The sequence below is a fragment of the Salarias fasciatus genome, chromosome 23 (assembly GCF_902148845.1).
Source record: "Salarias fasciatus chromosome 23, fSalaFa1.1, whole genome shotgun sequence".
NCBI lineage: Eukaryota > Metazoa > Chordata > Actinopteri > Blenniiformes > Blenniidae > Salarias > Salarias fasciatus.
The window spans coordinates 23,260,548-23,280,998 of NC_043766.1; the positions used below are offsets into that span (position 1 = coordinate 23,260,548).

Sequence of the window (20,451 nt, forward strand, 5' to 3'; positions counted from 1 at the left end):
TGTAGTTTATATGTGTGTGTGTATGTGTCTGTGTGTGTATGTGTGTCACTACACTATAAAAGCCATCGGGGGACCTGAAGGCTGTGAAGCATGTTGATTTGGTAAATTTAAATAAAAAGTCGTTATGGTGTGTGGACCATCTTTATGAAAAATACATTCACACAGCAGGAAATGTAAATAAGCACAACAGCCTGATTAAAATTCTGTATTTATCTGCTTCCTACAGTGCTTTGCGGAGCCCCTCCCTCAGTGGATAATGCCTTCCTAATTGGTCGTAAGCGTTCCCACTATGACATCCACTCTGTGGTGCGCTACCAGTGCGCAGACGGCTTCCTGCAGCGCCACGTGCCCACCGCCAAGTGTCGCGCCAACGGCAAATGGGATCGACCTAAAATCATCTGCATAAAATGTGAGTTTTAAATTTCACAGGAATTTCACACAGCCAGGTGGCAGACAGCAAGACTTAGAGTCAAATTTCCATTTGTTAGGTCACTTTTACATATTCCACTCTCTTATTTTTAGCATGCACACTGCCATAGGTTCAAAAACACTACACCCCCTACATTATTTGCCCTGGAGAGCCGCCGTCACCATGTGCATTCAAGCCTTTTCCGTCCCTTCTCTCATTATTAATAATTGCGAGCAAAAAGATTACTGTGGCTGCAGACTGACTGAAATCCCCTGGGCTTGCTTAGAAGTGGAGGGGTATCCTTTGAAGTGTTTTGTGCTCCAGGTGGTATTTTCTTTTTCTTTTTCTTTTTCTTTCTTTTTTTTTTTTTTAGACTTTTCAAAACAACTTTCTACAACAGGTTGGCAACATTTGCAATACAAAGGAAGTATACTGGAAAGGATTATTGTTGTGACCTATAGTGACTTTAAAAAAAGGCATTTTTGCATATGTTAAACATCTGCATGAAACCTTCACTTAAACAGCTTCAACAGATTTTTCAGATAGAAGAAAATGATTACTCTGCTGTGTTATTGCATTGTGCAGCATTGGAACCCAGCATCTTTTACTGCACAGCTTTAAGACCCCGTCTCTGTGTTGTGAAGACACCTCTCTTCGCCCGATGTGATGTTAAAGCACTCGGTCTGACTTTGACTAAATATATGAAATAGATGCTGTGATTTTTCACTGTGATTTCTTGCTTCTTCAGAGAATTTAAAAGGTTGATGGATAAATATAAATATTCAACAAACTGAGCCTTGTGTGTCACATCTCTGCTCTCAGTGTGACAGTAATGATGAAATACTGAAATAACGCTGCTGCTGTTCATAGTGATAAAGATTCCTTTGCTTATGACTCTTTATCTTTGGACAGAGCTGTCTTTATGGCCCAGAGTTATAATATTGTTATCATTCATTGCAGACGACGTTTGTTTCTTGGCAGACCCAGAAAGGGACGGAGCAATCTAATTTGGCAACACACCCCAGGAACAAGCTTATATGGAGGCAGTGAGTGGGCGGCCTGCTCGCCACTGTGCCCTTGCTAAAGGCACCCGCTCTACTAAGTGTGAGATAAAACAGATTCCCTTGGTGTGGTGGAAAAAGTTAAATGGTTCGCACAGGGAACATGTGGATTTGACCTTCCCGTGTTTTGATCTCCCTCATCTCTTACCTGGCTTCACCCCCCCTCAGACGTATCTCTGAGACAGCTTCTGATGCTCGCTGCTGATTTATCGCCATCTGACATCAGTTTTCCGCTCCTGCCTTTTATCATATTTCATCTCTTACATCCTTCTTTAATAAATAGTTTGCCCTTTCTTTTATTTTATTATCTGTCCCTCTCTTTTTTCCTGCTCTCACAGCCCGGAGGGCCCATCGTTACCGGCGCCACCACCACAAGGGCAGGAGGGAGCGCAGGAAGCACAAGAGGCACGGCCACAGAGAGGGCGGCCACCACGGAGGAGAGGAGGGCCAGGGCCACAGCCACGCCCACTTCTGAACCAAAACAACTACATAATAATAATAACCATCCTCTTTTCCTTTCCTCCCCCCGCTGTCAACTGCAAATTGCCTGTTTTCCTGTCGTCCCCCATTTTCCCCACATCACTACTAGAGCCCAGAAGTCTCTGGCCAAACCTCTCCGTACTTCACTGTCCAGACCCAAGCTCCGCCCCCTGGCTGCCGGAGTCAGCCTGCATCATAATCAACTCTGAGGCCCGGCGAAGTGCCGCCGGGCATCACCGGGACAATAAAAAATCCCTTTGTACTCTTTTTACTTTCCTGTCATCCGGTCCCTTCCTTGTCTCTCGCTCTCATTCCCCTCCCGCTTGACCCAATTACTCTCCATCCCAGCTCGACGATGACCCCGAACCCTGGGCTACCCAGACATGTTTTTGAAGAACAAATAACTTGGCGATCCACACCTAGCATTTCTTAGACGAGAAAGCTGTTTAGTATGAACTGTAAATAGGGAAGACATCACAGAAGAATGCCGTATCAGAATCAGACCAGTTCAAGAAGACGTGGTGTTGTTAACTTGAGCCTTTTTTCATTTTTTTTACAAAACCCTCAGTCTTTACTCCTTGACTCTGCTGCTTTTGGTTTGCTCTTTGTAAGACATTGTACTTAACTTAAAGCGATGGATTTAATTGAGTTTTCTTTGAATCTGAGGCCATTGTAATTACATTTTTTTGATTGTTAGCTTTGTATCATTGTCGGTGTAAGACAGTTACTTTAGATCAGATGCTAAAACCCCCCCAGAGGAAACATGGAGAACACGTCCCGTCTCGATGCAGTTTCATCCCATCACATCACACTTCACTGACTTTTCAGAAGTGTTGAACTCTCCCAAACAGCTCCCGCTGTGTCAGACATCCACACCTGTCACTGTCAGGGGTTAATCTCAACTTCTGATGCCAGTTTGTCTCAACTCAGCGCAGCAGTCCCATGATTGTTTTGTCTTTTTTCATCACGTCTGTCACTTTGAGAGTATGTGCTGTGAATTAATGAAGGCAAAAGCAGCAGGTTGAAGCTCCTCTCATTCACCTGTTCAACCCTCATTTGAGAGTTTGTACCTTTTTTTTTTTAAATATTATTTTTCATGTCAGATCACATTACTACAGCGCAGGAGAGCTCAATGGATCCACCAGTGTAATGAGACTCTCTTCAATGGACAAGGCTCAGAGGGCTGGTATTTTTATATGGTCAGAAAGATATTCTTGGGTGAAGGTCACTGTGGTCAGGTCAGGGTGAAAACTATGGTTTTCACACCACAGATTGTGACTTACAACCTGTCCACAGCTTATTTTCACTATGAGAGCAATCTTTCTTTGACTGTATGTCTTTCTTGTGCTTAACCAGGAGACCTGGTGCATCCAGCAAACCCAGACTTCACCAACAAATCATTATTATTACACAATAACATGCTTTCACACTGACTTTTTTCACGTTATATCTCCAGAATGCAGCTGTATCATACTCCAGCTCTGGCCAGGTAATTGTTTGCTGCCACTTCTTTTTTTTAAGATGCATAATGGTGCATTTTAAATGCAAGAGAATCATGTGAACTTTCAAAACACCAATAACATGATCAGCCTAATGATCTCAAATTAGCTCTGAACTAACTGGGAAATTATTACAGTTAACACACTTAAAACAAATAAATGAGGTCTTGCCTTTTCACTTATTTCGCTGCAAATAACAAAATGCGAACAAAACTGACTGATGTTGTGAATCTGCACAGTGAGTCAACCAGTACATGGCTGTTCTGTGATATTCTCAAAAGGATTAAAGCCCCAGCAGAGCGCAGAATGAAAAAACATCCAAAACAAATCGTGACAAACAAGTGGCAGGTGGATTTTTGTGGGTTTGTTTTATTTTATTTTACTTTTTTTCTTTCCTTTTTTTTCTTCAACTACAAGCAATAACAGCATATTTATGCATCCGAAACAACTTGGAGCTGTATGTCGTCTCTGGGTCGATTAGAGGTTTTCTTCTTTAGCTGTTTTTTGTGCAGATGTTTAGTTAACCCTCTTATGACTAGATTGACAGGATGTATTTGATTTCATGGCAGTAAATTTGCCAAATATATGCAGAGTGGGTGCGCCTTCAACTTTTTCTAGAAAACCTAATCCTTAAATGTCTAGCAGTTGTTCTTTATTACTGTGTTTTAAACAATACTGAGAAACTCAGTGTTGTGTAACACCATGTTAATAGTGTCTGTGATTGGACAGTAGTATTAAGAAAAGTCCTTGGAGGCCACTATAGAAATGTGCATGCCAGTAGGAACATTGGGGTTCAAACCTACGTTTGAGCTAAAAGTGACTAAGATGTGCTTTGTATTGAGAAGACCAGCCTAAAACAGACAATGAAGTGGGTATGTTATTGTAAGTGGATCATCATAGTTTAATCCTCTGTCACTTTAATTGATTTGACTGGCTCGATTAAAGTTATATGGCCGAGACTTGTGATTTTATTGAGCCCTATATGTTGAGGTTGAGTCAAACAAGAGGTCACTTTACATAAAACGTACAGTATTGCTGATGATTTTGAAGCCTCGAAACCACAAATTAACACAACGTGCTCAAAGTATGTAGGCGAATATGGGGCAGAGCAGCCCCCTTACCAGTCTCCGAGTGAGTGTGTGCATGTGTGTGAAGACACCGACGGTGGCTGAGGTCCCTGCGGATCATGCTGGAAAGATGCCGTAGAGATTAAGGTTTGCCATTTCTGGGCCAGCCAGAGTTTCTGAGCTGTTCACACCTGAGCTCGCTGCTGCCACGTGTCCTGTTTTAAAGAAGGGATTGAGACAGATAGAGCAAGCGCTTTGCTCTCTTCCCCTTTCCCTTTACTGCAGGGTTAAATTGATGTTTTTTAAAGCCGACAGCTGAGGTTGTAGCTTCTGGGATTAGGTCCAAAACACTGAGTTCAGCACTTTTATCCTTTATGGGCTTTTTTCATCGTTTTATGCTTTTTTTCGTCTGCACCTCTCCGCTTTAGTACCTTTCATCTGCCGTCGTCACTTGACGTCCTTTTCCTTTTACAAGAGCAAGGAAGTGGATGATGACAACACCTTAATTCAGTTTAAGCAGCTCTTTATTGAGAAGGAGTGCATTCAGGGTCTTTTCAACAGTCCCTCTTGTATCTTGTAAAGACACACTGAAGCGGAACCAGGTTCGCTCAAGTCACCCGAGGTTAGAAAATCCACCTCGCACACATTAATAATACACCTTTGTTTGTCTCTTCTCACCTTGGCAAAGACAACACCCCCACGCAAGGAAAAGAATAGTCAACCTACACCTCTCTATCAGTTTAATTAATCTACCGCATGACTAATTAACAAGTGGCATTATCAGTGGGACACAGAGCCGCCGTGACGAGGGAAGGGTAACATTGACAGACAGTCGGTGGGAGGACCCGAGTGACAGACAGGAGGTCCAGATTACTGCTGTTGCCATCAAACCCTCATCACTACAATGTCAGGACAACACGAGCCTGTTTTTTTTTTTTCTGTCTTGACTACAATAGGGATCAGCCTCAGACAGATGGATGAAAGGCCAGACAGAGGCCCCCTTTCACAGGATTTCAATCAGAATTGATCCCGAAACATCGTGTAATTACAGCTACTAAAGGTTCAGCTGTGGCATGACAGGACTTCAGATAGAAGCTGATAAATTGATTATTAACTGAGCTACAAAACATACATTAAAGACAAAAACCTCACTGCTGGTGAAGCTATATAACAATAAATTAGCCTTTTCTATGATTTACAAAATAAGTTTTAGAAAAGGATTAAATCTACTTCTTTATGTTATTTATTAATGTCCCCCACAAAACCAATAAAGTGACTCTTCTGTCCTTAATGAGCAGACATCCATTAGCTATTGTTGAGAAACCAAAAGTAAAACAAACAGCGCACAAATTGATCTGGTTTTTTTTGCAATCGGCGCCCTCTGGGCTGTGTGTGCTTGTGTGTGTTTTGTCCCTGTGTGAAAACCGTTTGCTTTTAGCTCGTCCTCTGGGACTCCGCTGCTCCTTTAAAGGTCTCAGCTTTTCTCACCGGGCAACAGAAGAAAAAAAAAAATCTCTCTCCAAAACACTTTTTCAGTGTTTTCAAACACTCATTTTCTTCATATTTTTGCCTCTTTAAATTTTCAAACGCTGTGTCTTTCCCTCTCAACTTCTGACTTCCCCGTTTTAATCTTCTCTGCTCACACTCCCCACTCTCGTCTCCTCACCCTCCTTTCTCTGGGTTTTCCATGCAGAGCCTGGGGGCAGTCAAACAGACAGCGACAAAGCCCGTTAATTGTGAGTCTTAATTATGAAGATGAGCAAGTTAACAGAGGTTTCTACCAGCTGTCTCTCAGCTCAGCATCGAGAACTGCGCCTGGGGGGAGAGCAGTGGGTGAGCCATTGAGCGTCTTCACAGCCAGCAGGCCTCTTCTCAGGCTGAGCCACCTATCGTAATTGTTACTCAGCCATTACCCTCAGTCACAGCTCACAGCTGAAGACTTCTGAGTTCAGCCGAGATGAGATAACGGCGCGATCCAGAGGATTGCCCATGCTCCTCCGTGTGCCTGACCTATGACTGACTGCACTCTGTTTGAACTTCAGCTATGATGGTGAAAAAAGGTTCATTGTCTGTTTTATATTCCTCCAGCAATCTCTGCGAGAGCAAGCTTGTAGTGCTCATGAATTACCCCTTGCAATTTGAATTTCGCACATAAATACACTACCTAAGCTTGAAATTACGATTGGTTACGTAGTGAAGAATGACTTCTCAAAAAAATTAGGACATAAGTCCAAACAAGCTTTTAGCGCTGTTATCGTGTAAGGACAACCACCAAGAGTTTTCTGACAAAGACTGGAGTTAAATAAATAAGGTTGGTTGGGATTAGGTTCACTAGGCCTGATGAGACTTGATGTGTTTAAAATCTTTAGAGTTTTGGGCCACTGACGATATGTTTTGTAAACTTGAAGAAAAGCTCTTTATGTATTTGTCGGTGGTGGTGAGGCAGTATCGCTTCAAATCAGTCAGGTCACGTTTGATTGTTTGATATTTATTTAACATCAAAAGCTTAAGAAAGTACTGTATTTTCCAGTGTCAGAACCTTTTATGATTCTATGGTGACTTTATTGCAACACCACTGAGACACACAGCAATAGCACAAGACTGGCTGTTCAGCACACTGAATTTAATTTTGATGCATGCTGCTCGATCATTTTAATATATTCGACAAATTTAAACTTAAAATTCACATGCTTCACTTCTGTATTTGTCTTTTAAGTGTTATGCAACTTCACATTAGATGATGCCATCCATGACTGATGACACCCATCCCAAATTGCTGAAATACACATTGGAAAAAAGGAAATTCAAATCCAGTCCTGAGGGCAATCACACATAAAAAGTCGTGGTTGGTATTCAAGGGATACACTCAAACTACTTTATCAGCTCTTAATCAGTTAAGTGTGATGATTATTAGAGCACCTTTATACACATTCAAATATCTGAAACTCCAAGGGCCCGTCAAGCCCAGATAAACCTGTCACTGTGGTTTGACAGCTGGTTGAATAATACAGATGGACAGTTGCTAGATTTAGAAGTGTTTAGCCAAAGGTCTGCCCCGAATTGATCAACTGAGGACACAGTAGCCGATCGTGATGTTTTATAGGGGGACAGCAAAGTTGAAATATGTGCTTGCTTTAGTTGTTATTATCCCAACAAATGCATTTCTGCTGGTTACATGTATGAGTGTTTTTGCTCGAGCGAGGATCTTTACGCTGAAAACTGAACTTCAGACCTAAAGCATGAAAACGCAGCACTCATCAGTGAGCTTGATAAAGCTGGCTGAGCCTGTTGTCCTTCCTCACTCGCACACAGACAGACTATTGATTTCATGATTAGGCTGTCTGTTTTGGTTCTTATTTAGTCTGTCAATGGCATTGACCCCACAATTGCATCGAACGACCACTGAACGTTTTCTAAACGACGGGAAAGCAGACTGTCAGAGCTCAGAGCTCTCCTCTGTGTCCATGTGAGCAAAAGGGTTGGATGTGAAAATCCCACTATTTATCTGCTTTCTGATTTCACCACGTTTCTCATCTCCATCTCATCATGTTTTACAAAACATGGTCTTTTCCTCCCATACTTGCGTCACCATCACTGTATTTGCGTTAGACTGAGACTCTGACACTAAGTTGAGACAATTAATTATTGTCAGGAAACAGCTGTATTCTGTTGGGATGGATGGAGGAATGGAGACATGTTACTGTGGGAGAAAGAGAAAAGCAAGAGACAATTGCAGAACATGAACCCTTTTCTCTGAAAACAAAAGTTTTATCTCTGTTTTTGTTTTTTTTGTTTTTTTGTTATATTTACAATCCATTTAAACTCTGGGTGTGCTTGTTGCTTAGCTTATTGGGGCCACATTCACACAGCAGATAGATACAAAACCAATTACTTCCCTTTGTTCTCTCTCTCTCTCTCTCTCTCTCTCTCTCTCTCTCTCTCTCTCTCTCTCTCTCTCTCTCTCTCTCTCTCACACATTCAAGTCACAGGGCTGCATTAAGTTGCTGCATCACAACGTAACATGTTGGCCAACGTGCGCTCTGCAGATCTAGAAGCAAGAAGCTTTATTACCATACAGACAACCGTGACTTCTTTTCACTCCGTCTCCTGCACACCACTTCAGTTTGTGGTTCAGCTGCGCGTTCGTCTCAACTGTGAACAAAAACACAAGAACTGCAGCTGAGCCCCTTGTTGGCTGTGTGGATGTGGTCCACAAGTATTTATCCATATTTATTGATGTATGTTCTTATGAATTCTTGTCCTGTCATTGTATCATATTCTTTACAAGACAAAATGATGATTAAAGGAAACCCTTGTTTGGATCTGTTACCTGTGTGGTTCGAGTTTTTATTTGTAGGTAAATTATTTGTTTGATTAGCTATAGTACTGTAAATGAATACAGCTAGTTAGGGCCAGTGTGCCAGTGACTGAGTACTGCGCTCGTAAAAAGTATTAACAAAAATAACAGATGAATCAAAATCAAAATCATTTAGTTACCTGCTTTCTTCACTTATGGAAGAGCGGACAGACAACAAGACAGCAATGGTCCCAGTTCATTCATAGGTTTGACACACATTACTTGGTGTGTAGTTTCTCAGGTTTCATGAGATTTCATTTAAAGAAACAAATTGAAGTTCGTGTGATCATGTTAATGAATGCTTCTGTTATTTTATGCAGCATTCATTAGTTTATAGTTTTATGGATATATAGCAAGGGTTACATAGTGTTATACGAGATTGGAATTTTTCAGAATAATATTAGGCATTATCACATATTAATATAATATTATCATATTTTAAAGCATTATGATGTAGTGTGTATCAGAACACTGAAGGGAAGCCAAATTCATAAGTATACTTTACATGGCATGTTATTTATTGACAGACAGGAAATATGACAGTACTGACCTGTTTCAAGAGTTTATTATTTTTCTGGAAGAAACAACGAAAGGGAAAAGTAAGTGTGTGTGTGTGTGTGTGTGTGTGTGTGTGTGTGGGGGGGGGGGGGGTCAGCAATATAAAATTCATATGTTATGTCAGTAGTCAACTAGCTTAGCTTAGCATAAATACAGCTGATATACACTGAGGAGGTTCCCATTGGATCACTGTGTTGACCTAATATGAGCTAATTATGTGCTCACTGTAGCTTACATGAGTATTTCTTGTGCAACTTTTTGAAAAGGTGTGTTTTCATCAAATGTCAGCAAACTCCATTCATACAAGATCATTGCCTTGTCTCTTGGTGATTGGCTTCTCTTTTACTGAGTGCACAGCAATGTCAAAAGTCACTAACTAATTTCAGAGAGAAAGAACTGTCATTTCACTGAGCAGTTTCTGAAGAGAAAATTAGAAGCTATACTGCAGTATAATGAAAAACTTCCCAATACCCGAACAGATGGATGTTAGGCTGTAAGCATTCACAGCAAATGTTTCTTGTCCACTAAATTATCAACCAATAATTTACATTGGTTTTATCTTTTTGTGCCCATACTGTGTCCTAATTTTCAGATTAACATACAAAAAAGTAAAATCTCTCGGAAGCAATGATAAAGCTTCTTCAAAATCAAATTGTTTTGTTGCTAATATTAAAAAAAAACATTTTATAATTTATAAAAAGTGTTTTTGCTTGATCTATATACTAAGTTTATGTGCCTGAATATGTGGGACGCATATTTAATGACTATATTAGCAGAAGTTTGAGGTTGTAGCTGCAACATAGAAGTAAACTTGTCAGTGTCAATGGGTCTAAGAGAGATGAGTATTTATAAGCATGCAACAACCACATAGAGTAAATCTTATAACATTTCTTGGCTCATTCATCAAAGGTCAAACCCCGAGGCTACTGAAAGCCCAACCGCAAGAAAGTGTTAGAAGGGGGAAAAAACACTGTGACCTTGCCAACGGGCATCATCGCTACTAATAAAAATAACAACTGGTGGAATAAAAAGTCAATTTCGTTTGTTTGTGATTATTGGAAAATTATTCACTGTGTGTTTTTTTATTGTCTCTGAAGTTTGAGTGTATCCTCTCTGGCTGACATTATTTATTTATTTATTTAGTTTTTGTCGAGTGGGTGTTGTACATGAAATATCCAACAATATACCCCCCCACAAAAGAACAATCTGACCTTCATGCACTTCGTAGATCCATTTGTAAATCTCTTTGGAAGAGGCAAAATATCTTCTCCCCTGCCAAGAAATGAGTAAAACTAATACAATTTTGCTTCCTCTTTTTCTCTATTCTGACTCCAAGCGCTGGCTAAAGCAAAAGAGTGAGTTGCCAAGGGCAAATCCCTCAGCAGCACAAGTGAAAAAGCGTAGGAGGAAGAGAGGGAGAGGAAAGAGAAGACAGACAAGTGAAAGGGATCAGAGGTAAGAGAAAAGAGAGAAGTGTGTGTGCGTGCGCACGTGGCGTGCGTGCGTGCGTGCGTGCGTGCGTGTGTGTGTTGGGGGGGTGTTGTTGGCTGAAAATGGGTTGTGAATGCATTTACTGTTGTGCGTACTAACCTCGGAGACCTTCATTTCACCTCAACTTCCGTTGACGAGTCCTCTCTCATCAATGGATGGTTTCATGGCCTCACAGCACAGTTATCTGTAAAAATACAACTCCCTCGCTCTCTCTTTCTGCCTCATTCTCTCCTTCCTCTCACCCCCTTTGATATGTGACTCATTCATTTCATTATTATTCCAAAACACCGGAAGAAGCCGTAGTGCCGGGTTCTGTTTTCTGTCGACAATCAATCACACTGAATATAGCATCTCCTCACATCCCTTTCTTCTGCTCTGTTCTGGCTGACTGATGTTCTTCGCTCAGCTCGGTGAGTTCCAAGGACAGTGCTCATTAAGGCAGCTTACCAAAGAGTTCTTAAATTTACTGCTGGAAATGACCTTCAGCTCTCCTCTGTCGCTGTGCCGCAGCCAGAGATTTGTTATGGCCACTCGAAGCAGCACTCAAAACAATCACTGACTTAACGTCCTGAGCCCTGAAACTTGTATCTCTGCACTTTAAATGGAGTTGGCAAAAACATATCAGAACATCTTTCTCGCAGAACTTTCTGTCACACGTATGAAAAGGCTTAAAAAGTCACTATTTATAGCTATTTTCGTGCTGTTTCTTGAAATGCAACTTGGACTGGGACAAGCAGATAAATTAGGGGCATGAAATCTCTGCTCGTCATAACCTTGTTCTCCAGTCGATATCGGGCTCATCTGCCAGGCATAGCGAATCGATGGGGATCTCTGGCATTATCCTGCATCATTGCTTAATAACACTGCCAAAGTTCAAGAAGATTATGTAAAGCAACAAAGGCTTTAGCATCATCTCAGACCTGAGAGTCTCTTACTCAGCCTCCACTCTTTCTCCTCGAGACTCAGTCTGTTTTTATCTCGCACATAAACACAAAAGGCTGCAGGCTAAAACTCGCAGACAGGCGCATGCACACCGAGCTGCTTATCCAAATCAAAAAAAAGATTAATGTGCATCTTAACCCCATTTATCCTCCTCATCTTTATTGCAGCCAGGTTGTTCAATAGCTTCACCCATGAATCTGCATTTGCACACATCTTAATGACAGCGAGCTACAGATGGTGGCATGTCAGCCCACTAACAGCTTCTTTTACAGTCCTGTGTGCTGGTGTGTGTGTGTGTGTGTGTATGGACGTACACAAACACTTGTGCATGTGAGTCAAGAAGCTCAGGAGCAAAGCCAGCGAAAGCACCAGCCTGAGCCAGGTCTTTCATACACCGTCGGCCGTGCATTCTGCTCTGCCAGCTGTGTGTACACTGCGCAGAGTTTTGTTATATGAGGCCATCTGATGATCCGCAAATCAGACATCATTCGGCTACTTTTAGCACTTCTCCTTACAATTATGGACATCAGGTACACAAAGCATCTCAGTCAATAGCTATCGCTCAAAATGTAAATTCAGACTGCACAAGCGAAAACAAATGACTTTCTGTTTAAGTTTCCCATTTCATGTCCAGAGGTAAATGCTGCAAAATAAAATTGCTACATATCAAGTAAAATTCCCACAACGAATTTCTAATGCAAGGTCATTTGAGTAAATGCACTGAAAACATCACTAAAGTCAAGTTCCTCTGTAAGTTAAGTATGCACTGTAACTGCTTATTTAAATTGATTTGGTGTATAAAATCTTAATCTGTATTTCTGTAGCTGTCAATAAATGCTCTGAGAGCAAGAAAAGTCTATAGTAAATGGATTTATCTTACATTTGACCTAGAATCAAACTTGCTTATTATAGTTTTGGAGATCAAAGTCAGGTTTAAATATATGTCTATAACGTCAGTCTGCATTGTTTTCACACCAAGGGTTTATAAATGTGGACATAAGACTGTTTTGCAAGCTAGTGGCTTTATTTTCCTGGATTCAGAAAGTACTCATCACTGGACTCATTTCGATGTATTATACCTCCAGTTCATCGCTGTTCTGCTGCCTTCCACTTAAGACTCTGTGCTCGTCTAATCTTGGTTGCATCCGCTGGTGAATTCAATGTTAGCTCCAACTTATCTTTGATCCTTTTGCTCAATATCAATGTCCATAATCACATGTTCAACAACTTTGCTGTCTATTGTGGTAAATTCAAGCAGTTCTGCAGCTTTTTATTGTGAAATAGTCAAGGTTACGGCTCTCTCTGATCATTTTTGCGCCCTTCATGCACAATTTCTTTAGGCATTTTTGGAGAAAGTAATCTGCATTTCAGCACACAAAGCTGCACACTGCTCAGCTATCATGGAAGACCTTAATAAATGCTACAGATGCACCTGTTGCAGAGACTTGTCAAAGCTTTCGTTAAAAGTTTTGGAAATAATGTTGAATTTTTATCCCTCTGGTGGTAGAAAAACAAAGCAAAAAACAAAAAAACAAAGCAAAAGAAGAGAAGCATAGACCAGTGATGGATGGTCTGTCCTTTCCATCCCATCCAACAAATCCCACTCTGGTCATTTATCAATAAACACTTAGTAGTGGGTTAGTGGTTGGGTCTTGACCACTCAGCTGCTACATGTGGTCTCAACAAATTTCCTTCAGCAGGAGCTGTTTGGAACACCGAGTTAGCCTCCTTTCTGTTTCTGTTTTCTTTTTTTTCTTTTCTTTGATTCCGGCCAAATACGTATGTGGCACCATTTTTTCAGTCGTATTCCTAGAGGAATTGTGCCTTCCGTGCTTCTTTTTGCTTCAAAACATCTGATTTCCCGCTCACCTGGCTTGTTATTGAGCAAATTATAGGGGTGCAGCGACGACTCAGCCTTTACAGACTGCGCTCTCTCTACATATCACGGAAAGATAATTAGTTGCTTCTGCTCTGGACTAGTTCAGACTGCCAACTGTACTCCAAACTTCAAGGTTATGCTGAAATGGCACCCCTAATGATCTTATAAAATATGAAATCAGAACCACTGTGTAGCTGCAGAAGTGTTAGCATATTCACCCAGCAGGCAAACCAAAGAAATGTCTCAACAGTGTTTTTTAAGGTCAAAAGTTGGAGATTTTTATACCAGTTTCCTCTGGGAAGTCATTTCAAGTTCCACCAAAGATGAAAGTGCAAACAGTCCATGAATTGAATGGTAAGCGTTGTTTGAGACCGGGGTGAGATAAGGTTTAGTAGTTTCTGAAGCTCTGGATCCATTCAGTATCTTTTCCCATGAGCAGAACCACAATAGCTCGCTGACCAGTCAATTTCTGAATCCGGGTGCAGGGCCCAAGACCCGAGTCTCCCTGAATTTCCCACTACTCTGCATTCCTGACATTTTTCCGTCTTTTTCCCATTTTACTCTTATCTCTCCGCCTTCAATTCATTCCCTCAAACCTCTTTCTCTCACCTATCTCTCTTTCACACTTCTTTCTCCCTCTGTTGCTTTTCTCTGCCTTTAACTCTGTCCTCCCTCTGACTTTGTGATTCTGCTGAGGCTGTCTCCTTTCCTTCATTTCCTCCTAACAGGCACTTAGACACACATCATGCATCCATCCATACACGCACGCACACACACGCATGCGCGCATTCCCATTCAAACTGTTTCATTAACCTCCTGCTATTCTCTTTCGACCCAGTCCAGGATAGTTGAAAGAGCCCAGTCAGTAAAAGCAGTGTGACTCCCACTCAGGGTGTGTGAGCATGACAGCTCACCACCAGAAAGGACAGCCAATGAAAAGTTGTGACTGTGGTGAAATTAAACAACACTTTTCTTTTTTTTTTTTTTTTTTTTTTTTTTTTTTTTTTTGGATGCATCCACAGATGACAGGGCAAACTCTACTATTCATTAGCCACTGTGCACTTCATTAGATTCGTACCACTTTCAATTAACTCAACACTGCCGCCTGTTTAATATGCCCCTCACTGTGGGGGAAAAAAAAACTTGCACAATTTGGCCAATTACCCATCTCTACAAACCAACTGCTTTCAATGCATATTACGTATCACCAGCGGCGAGCTCCATCCGAATTACACACAGAATGCATAAGGCATTAAGGAAGATCGTTTAGGGAGATAGGGTAATTTCTGAAGCTATTTCCCATGGGCTAAGTTGTATGGATCTGGGTCTGTTTGTGTGTTCAATCATAACAATGTTGAGATTTAATGCAGAATAAAACTTGATTCCTGCTGGGACAATCTCCTGGCGTTGCGTCACTCTCATATTAGCTTGTATATGGTCAACAAATAAATCATTTCCTCAGATATTTGCAGACATGGATATCAGACAGATGTGAGCAGCTTGCAGATCCTAAGATTATTGTAGCACTGATAGACTTTCATTAGGTCCATGCACAGACTTTGTCTAATGTTACATCTGTCAACCATGTCAATCGTCACATGCACCCCATGCTATTTTATGTTGTTTTTTTGTTTGTTTGTTTGTTTGTTCTCACACACACACACACACACACACACACACACATAGACATCTAGAATCTTGAAAAACTGACAGGAGAGCATCCTGCCCGTGCACTGATCATTACTGTTGGCCACAGGAAACTTGCTCAATAACTATCCGATCAGAGACAAGATTCACAAGTGTGATGCACATTTGTAATGTGAGCTTCTCAGTACCATTAAAAATATGTCAATACTGCTGTTCATTCAAATAAATCCAAACAATTAAGTCATAAGGGGGTTTATGTTTTTTTTTTTTTGTTTTTGTTTGTTTGTTTTTAACTAATTCGGGTGCTTCAGTACTTTGGTGTAACAGTTTGTCTTCAAAAACAAAAAACACAGTGGAAATGTAAGTTTTTAGAAAACACTATTGAAGCTTCGATTTTTAAAGTACACTGTAAATGCCACTAATGTGAAATTGTCCAGCAACTGTTCATCCATTTGGTTTCTTTCAAAGAGAAAAAGCTGGAATTGAAGGGTCATGCATGATTACTTATTCAGTACTTCAGTTTAACTGAATCTGAATCAGTGAATGTGAGGAAGATGCTTAATAATCTGAATTTTAGACGAAGAAGCAGCAACAAATCCGGAGAGACAACAATGCAGACACCTAATATAAAGATGAGCTCATATGTATTTTTGGGCCCAAAGGCTTCAGAAGTTACTTTTTTTTTTAAACCTTTAACAAAACAGAGTAAAACATCTTAAAGAAAAGAACTCATGGTGACTGGTCCCATGAAGGAAAGCTAGTGTAATTTTAGAAATAAGCTTATGAGCCACATGTGGATACAGGCTCATGTTAATGTGCCAGGCAGAAATTATGTGGTTCAGTTCTTCCAACTCTTATGAGATATACTCCATTCATGTTTGAACCAGAGTTTGTATGTTTGTATTGTTTTCTCCTGGTACTCTGACTTCGTTCCACTGACCAGACACTATGTTTGCGCTGTGAAGTACTGGTGGCCTGTTCAGGGTGGGTCCTGAAATCATTCTGATGAGCTCCTGCCCCTCAACCCGTAACTGTAATAAAGCAACATTTGTCACGTTGCTGTCAGCAGTTATTCCATGGTTATTGAGAAAAGCTGATCTTCATCAGAGACAACCAGGTAATGCTGAAACTAAACACCAACTTCTTTCGTTACAGACGTACATAACAAAACAAATCCTGGACAAAAGCCTTCACATGCTGGAGGTCGTGCATTCTATATGCTGAGTATGGATTTATTTCGCTGTAGCTACAGAGTAGACCACCAGATGGGGCTGATAAAGAGGAAGCAGGTGGCAACATAGGTATTACAGATAATTGGCTTGATTACAGACTGATTCAATCAGTCTATGAAGGCTTTAGGCTTTTTTTTTCTTTTTTTTTTTTTAATTGTATAGTGGCTTGAAACCCATCAGATCTGTTTTCACATGATGAGGGCCCACGATGAGAGTCTGGGCTTTGATTCAGACTGACACTGCCTGAATAAAGAAGATAAAGCAAATCTGTGATTAGTGCCGCTTTCACAGTTTGTTTGATTCAGGAGCGACTGTGGCGTGACAAACACAAGCTCATTTGTGATGAGCCACTCATCCAACCAACATCTCTACCACACAATCACTTAGTTATCTCATTTAAATCGTGGGCTCAAGGGCAGTCTCCTTTTTCTGTCTTTAGTTTTTTTCTCTTTTAAAGTTACCTTTGCTAATTGCCATGTTTGAGCAACAGCAACTTTGTTTTAAATATGCTTTATTTGAAAGGAATGGAATGAATCCTGCACAGTCCTGAACAAATACGTGTATTCATATGTCATGATGCATCAGAGAATAAGTGATACACTCACAACATGGACCATTCAGTGATGAAGTCTCAGAGAGGAAGGCCCTGGGTGCGATTAGAGAGCCAGATATTAGATATTAGAATTATATACCAGTTATTGTTGCATTGATTGCATTTCTGTGGGTTTGCATGTCATCTATTTACATGTGTGGACAATCGTGGTAATCTGGTGTCCTTCCACAGACCAAAAAAAAAAAAAAGAGTATGAGCAAACAGATGATCTCTAAAAGTCCCTGTATGTGTTTAAGGGCTTTCGCCTGGGCGTGCGTGTGTGTGTGTGTGTACTTGTATAAACCCAAAAGTAAGGACCAAAATTTGTTTTTCACCAGCAGAGTGAGGACATTTTTGCAAAGTGAGGACATTTTTGCCGGTCCTCACTTTTCGACAGGCCTTTTTTGGCCTTTTTGAGGGTTAAGACTTGGTTTTTGGTTTAGGGGTACAATTGGGTTTAGGTTAGGTTTAGGGTATGGGTTAGGGTTAGGCATTTATTTTTGATGGTTAGGGTAAGGGGCTCGGAAATGCATTATGTCAATGAGTGTCCTCACAACGATATAAGTACAAACGTGTGTGTGTGTGTGTGTGTGTGTGTGTGTGTGTGTGTGTGTGTGTGTGTGGGTGTGTGTGTATACATAATTTTTGAGTGACTGTATAAGTGGCTGTATAAGTGTGTGGGGTTTAGTTTATTAGTGATTTTGCTGCCTTCTGCCATGGTTGAGGATGAATTTTGACTCAAATTCATTAAATGCAACTTTAAAACCATCAGTTCCGTGTCTGATCACACGTGACAGTGGCCTTAATTTCATTTGAAATAATTAATATTTGATATTCACTGCTTGGATGCAGGCCACATAAGGAGTTGAATTTAGGCCATTTTTTGCCTGCTGTGTGAATGTACGGCCTCTGAATGGGATGAAGCAGTTTTATGAGATGAAAAATGAAAATTCCCAACGTGAACATATCCATTTAGGTCTTCCCATGTTCACATGATGCCTAATTAGATTATGCTAGAGGGAGATCTCTATTACTGCAGACATTTTGACATGTCACGTCGGGGAAAGCACAGGTTGAATTATTAATCTATCAGTTTCACTATATGGCCCGTTGAGTCATGACAGTCATTTATCATAAAAGTTGTCATTATTACGCCTCTGCTTCAGGTTTGAACATCAAAGTCCTTGTCTGAAATCACTGCTTTTGCTAATACTGTGTTCTCCTCCATATTTACACCTCTACATTTTATTGTTATTTCTTATCTGCAACTGTCAGTGCAGATGCAAAATAGCCATGCTGGCAATGATCATTATGAAGTGCCTGTTTGACACTGGATATATAGACATGTTGGGCATGACAGCACGCTAAGAATAACTGTAGCTGTGCTGCAGGGCCAGTGTTAGTGTGCTCACTCACTGGAGTACTGTTGATAACCGGCTCCCGTGTGAAAGACTGACAAGTGTCAAAATGATTTGTGAAAAGACCCGTAGGAGCTGGAGAGGCGCAATTTGTCTGAGGTGAAGGAATATCACCAGGAGAATCAGGGCGACGTCAAAAAGTCTAATCAGGCTCAAGTGTGAGGTGGAGCGACAGCACGCACCGGGCATTCGAACGGATTTTTATCATTGTATTTCATACTGATAATTAGATTGTTATTTTTGTGTGTCCTTTTTTCTTTTGTCATCTGACTGCTTTTATCTGTGCCCTGCCCAGAGGCCCTGACCTCTGTCATAGGGTGATAAATGAGAGCCATTTCTTTGTATTAATTGTATGGCACTTCTCATTGTCACAGGGTCACCTAATTTAATTTCATGCCAGTGGAAGGAGAGATTATATGGCCTGATGAAACTAGTTGGAAAAGTCCAATTGCTTTTCTGTGGCGCCACTATAATTCTGTTTTTTACATCTTTACGTCAAAAGTTTCTGAACATTGTGATGGTGAAAGTGTTTGCTGTGCAGAAGTGAGAAGGACGCAAATCACTGTTCGCAAGGAGAATATGTGTGTGTGAAAGGAGAATATATGTGTGTGTAAGCATGAGAATATATGTGTGTGAGAGGGCCAGAATGAATTATGTCTTGTACGGCACCTCATAACAAAGTATTTGTGGCTTATTTTCATATATCTGCATTTTAAAATCAGTGTTATGGAGATTTTTCTTTTCTTTCCTCCTTTCTTTTTACAAACGTATTTTCTTCTTCCCTGTGTCTGTGCCTTCTACTTCTGTTCTCACTCTTACTAGTGACATTGTTTTGAAGTAGGTGTCAAAACATCAAAGGGATTAGGATATCTGATGATGGGTGTTCACAAAAGAGAAAAGACTATCATTAAAATGTCATCCACCTACAGGTTGACACTGTAGTCTCATTAATGCCTCTGACATAAATGCCTCTATAGCTTTACGTTCAAATTGGCAAGGCGCAACGATGGACGTCCAAGAAACAACACAAACTTTCAAGATGACTTCCAACAGAAGATCAGCAAAACCAAACAAACCTGGAGAGACAAAAAGTAAAGAGCAGCAAACCATGTGAGGGGAGACAAGTAACAACTCGCCATCACATCAAAGTCACAGCAGCAGACTGAGGATCTTTCTCAATCAGCACTTGCTTCTCATGTGCTCTCATGAAACATGATACGTTGCTGTTGAAGTTTGTAGCTGACAAAAGTTCGGACTCCGAGGGACACGACGACACAAGTATGAGCTTCTAAAATTTGGAATATTGGTGTGCTCAAAGTTGTGAACTCTCCTAACTTGTTAGGAACATTCAATCAAAGACAGATCAGGTGCTGACTAATCACGAGACAAGCGTGTATACCAGAAATCCTTCACCAACTGTATCAGCACTGTGGTGTCAATAGAGAAAGCTCTCCACTGTAATTAAGACTTTAAAATACTAATTCCATTTTTAATCTCACAAGATTATTCAAGTGTCGTATTTTTTTTAAAGGGTCGGTTTAGGGTTAGGCGTCCTCAATAAATGTTACCAAGATGCTGAGTGCAAAACTGCTACAGGATAAATCATTTTCACACTGACATAACAGGCCCTCTGTTCCTGTTTGCGTGCATGTTTCTTCTTATGCAAATTAGTGACTGCTTGCCACACACCCCAAAGTACGGAAAGTAGTTCATTCCTATGAGGAGCAATGCTTCTGATTGTGGAGTAACTTCAGCAATGACTAGATCGAACTCAAAACATTGTCTAAGAAGTGGTCAAGTGCAGAAATGTTGGCGGTGA

General features: G+C 40.8%; 1 protein-coding gene across 1 annotated transcript in view; it reads left to right on the plus strand.

Moving 5' to 3' along the window:
- ncanb (neurocan b) overlaps nucleotides 1-2,697 on the plus strand; it is a 168,493-nt gene extending 165,796 nt beyond the window's left edge. Inside the window, exons 15-16 of the mRNA XM_030082709.1 lie at nucleotides 227-409; nucleotides 1,809-2,697. Of these exons, the coding sequence (XP_029938569.1) occupies nucleotides 227-409; nucleotides 1,809-1,945 (320 nt within the window). The 3' untranslated portion in view covers nucleotides 1,946-2,697. The remainder of the gene's footprint in view (nucleotides 1-226; nucleotides 410-1,808) is intronic.
- The last annotated feature ends 17,754 nt before the right edge of the window (nucleotides 2,698-20,451 follow it).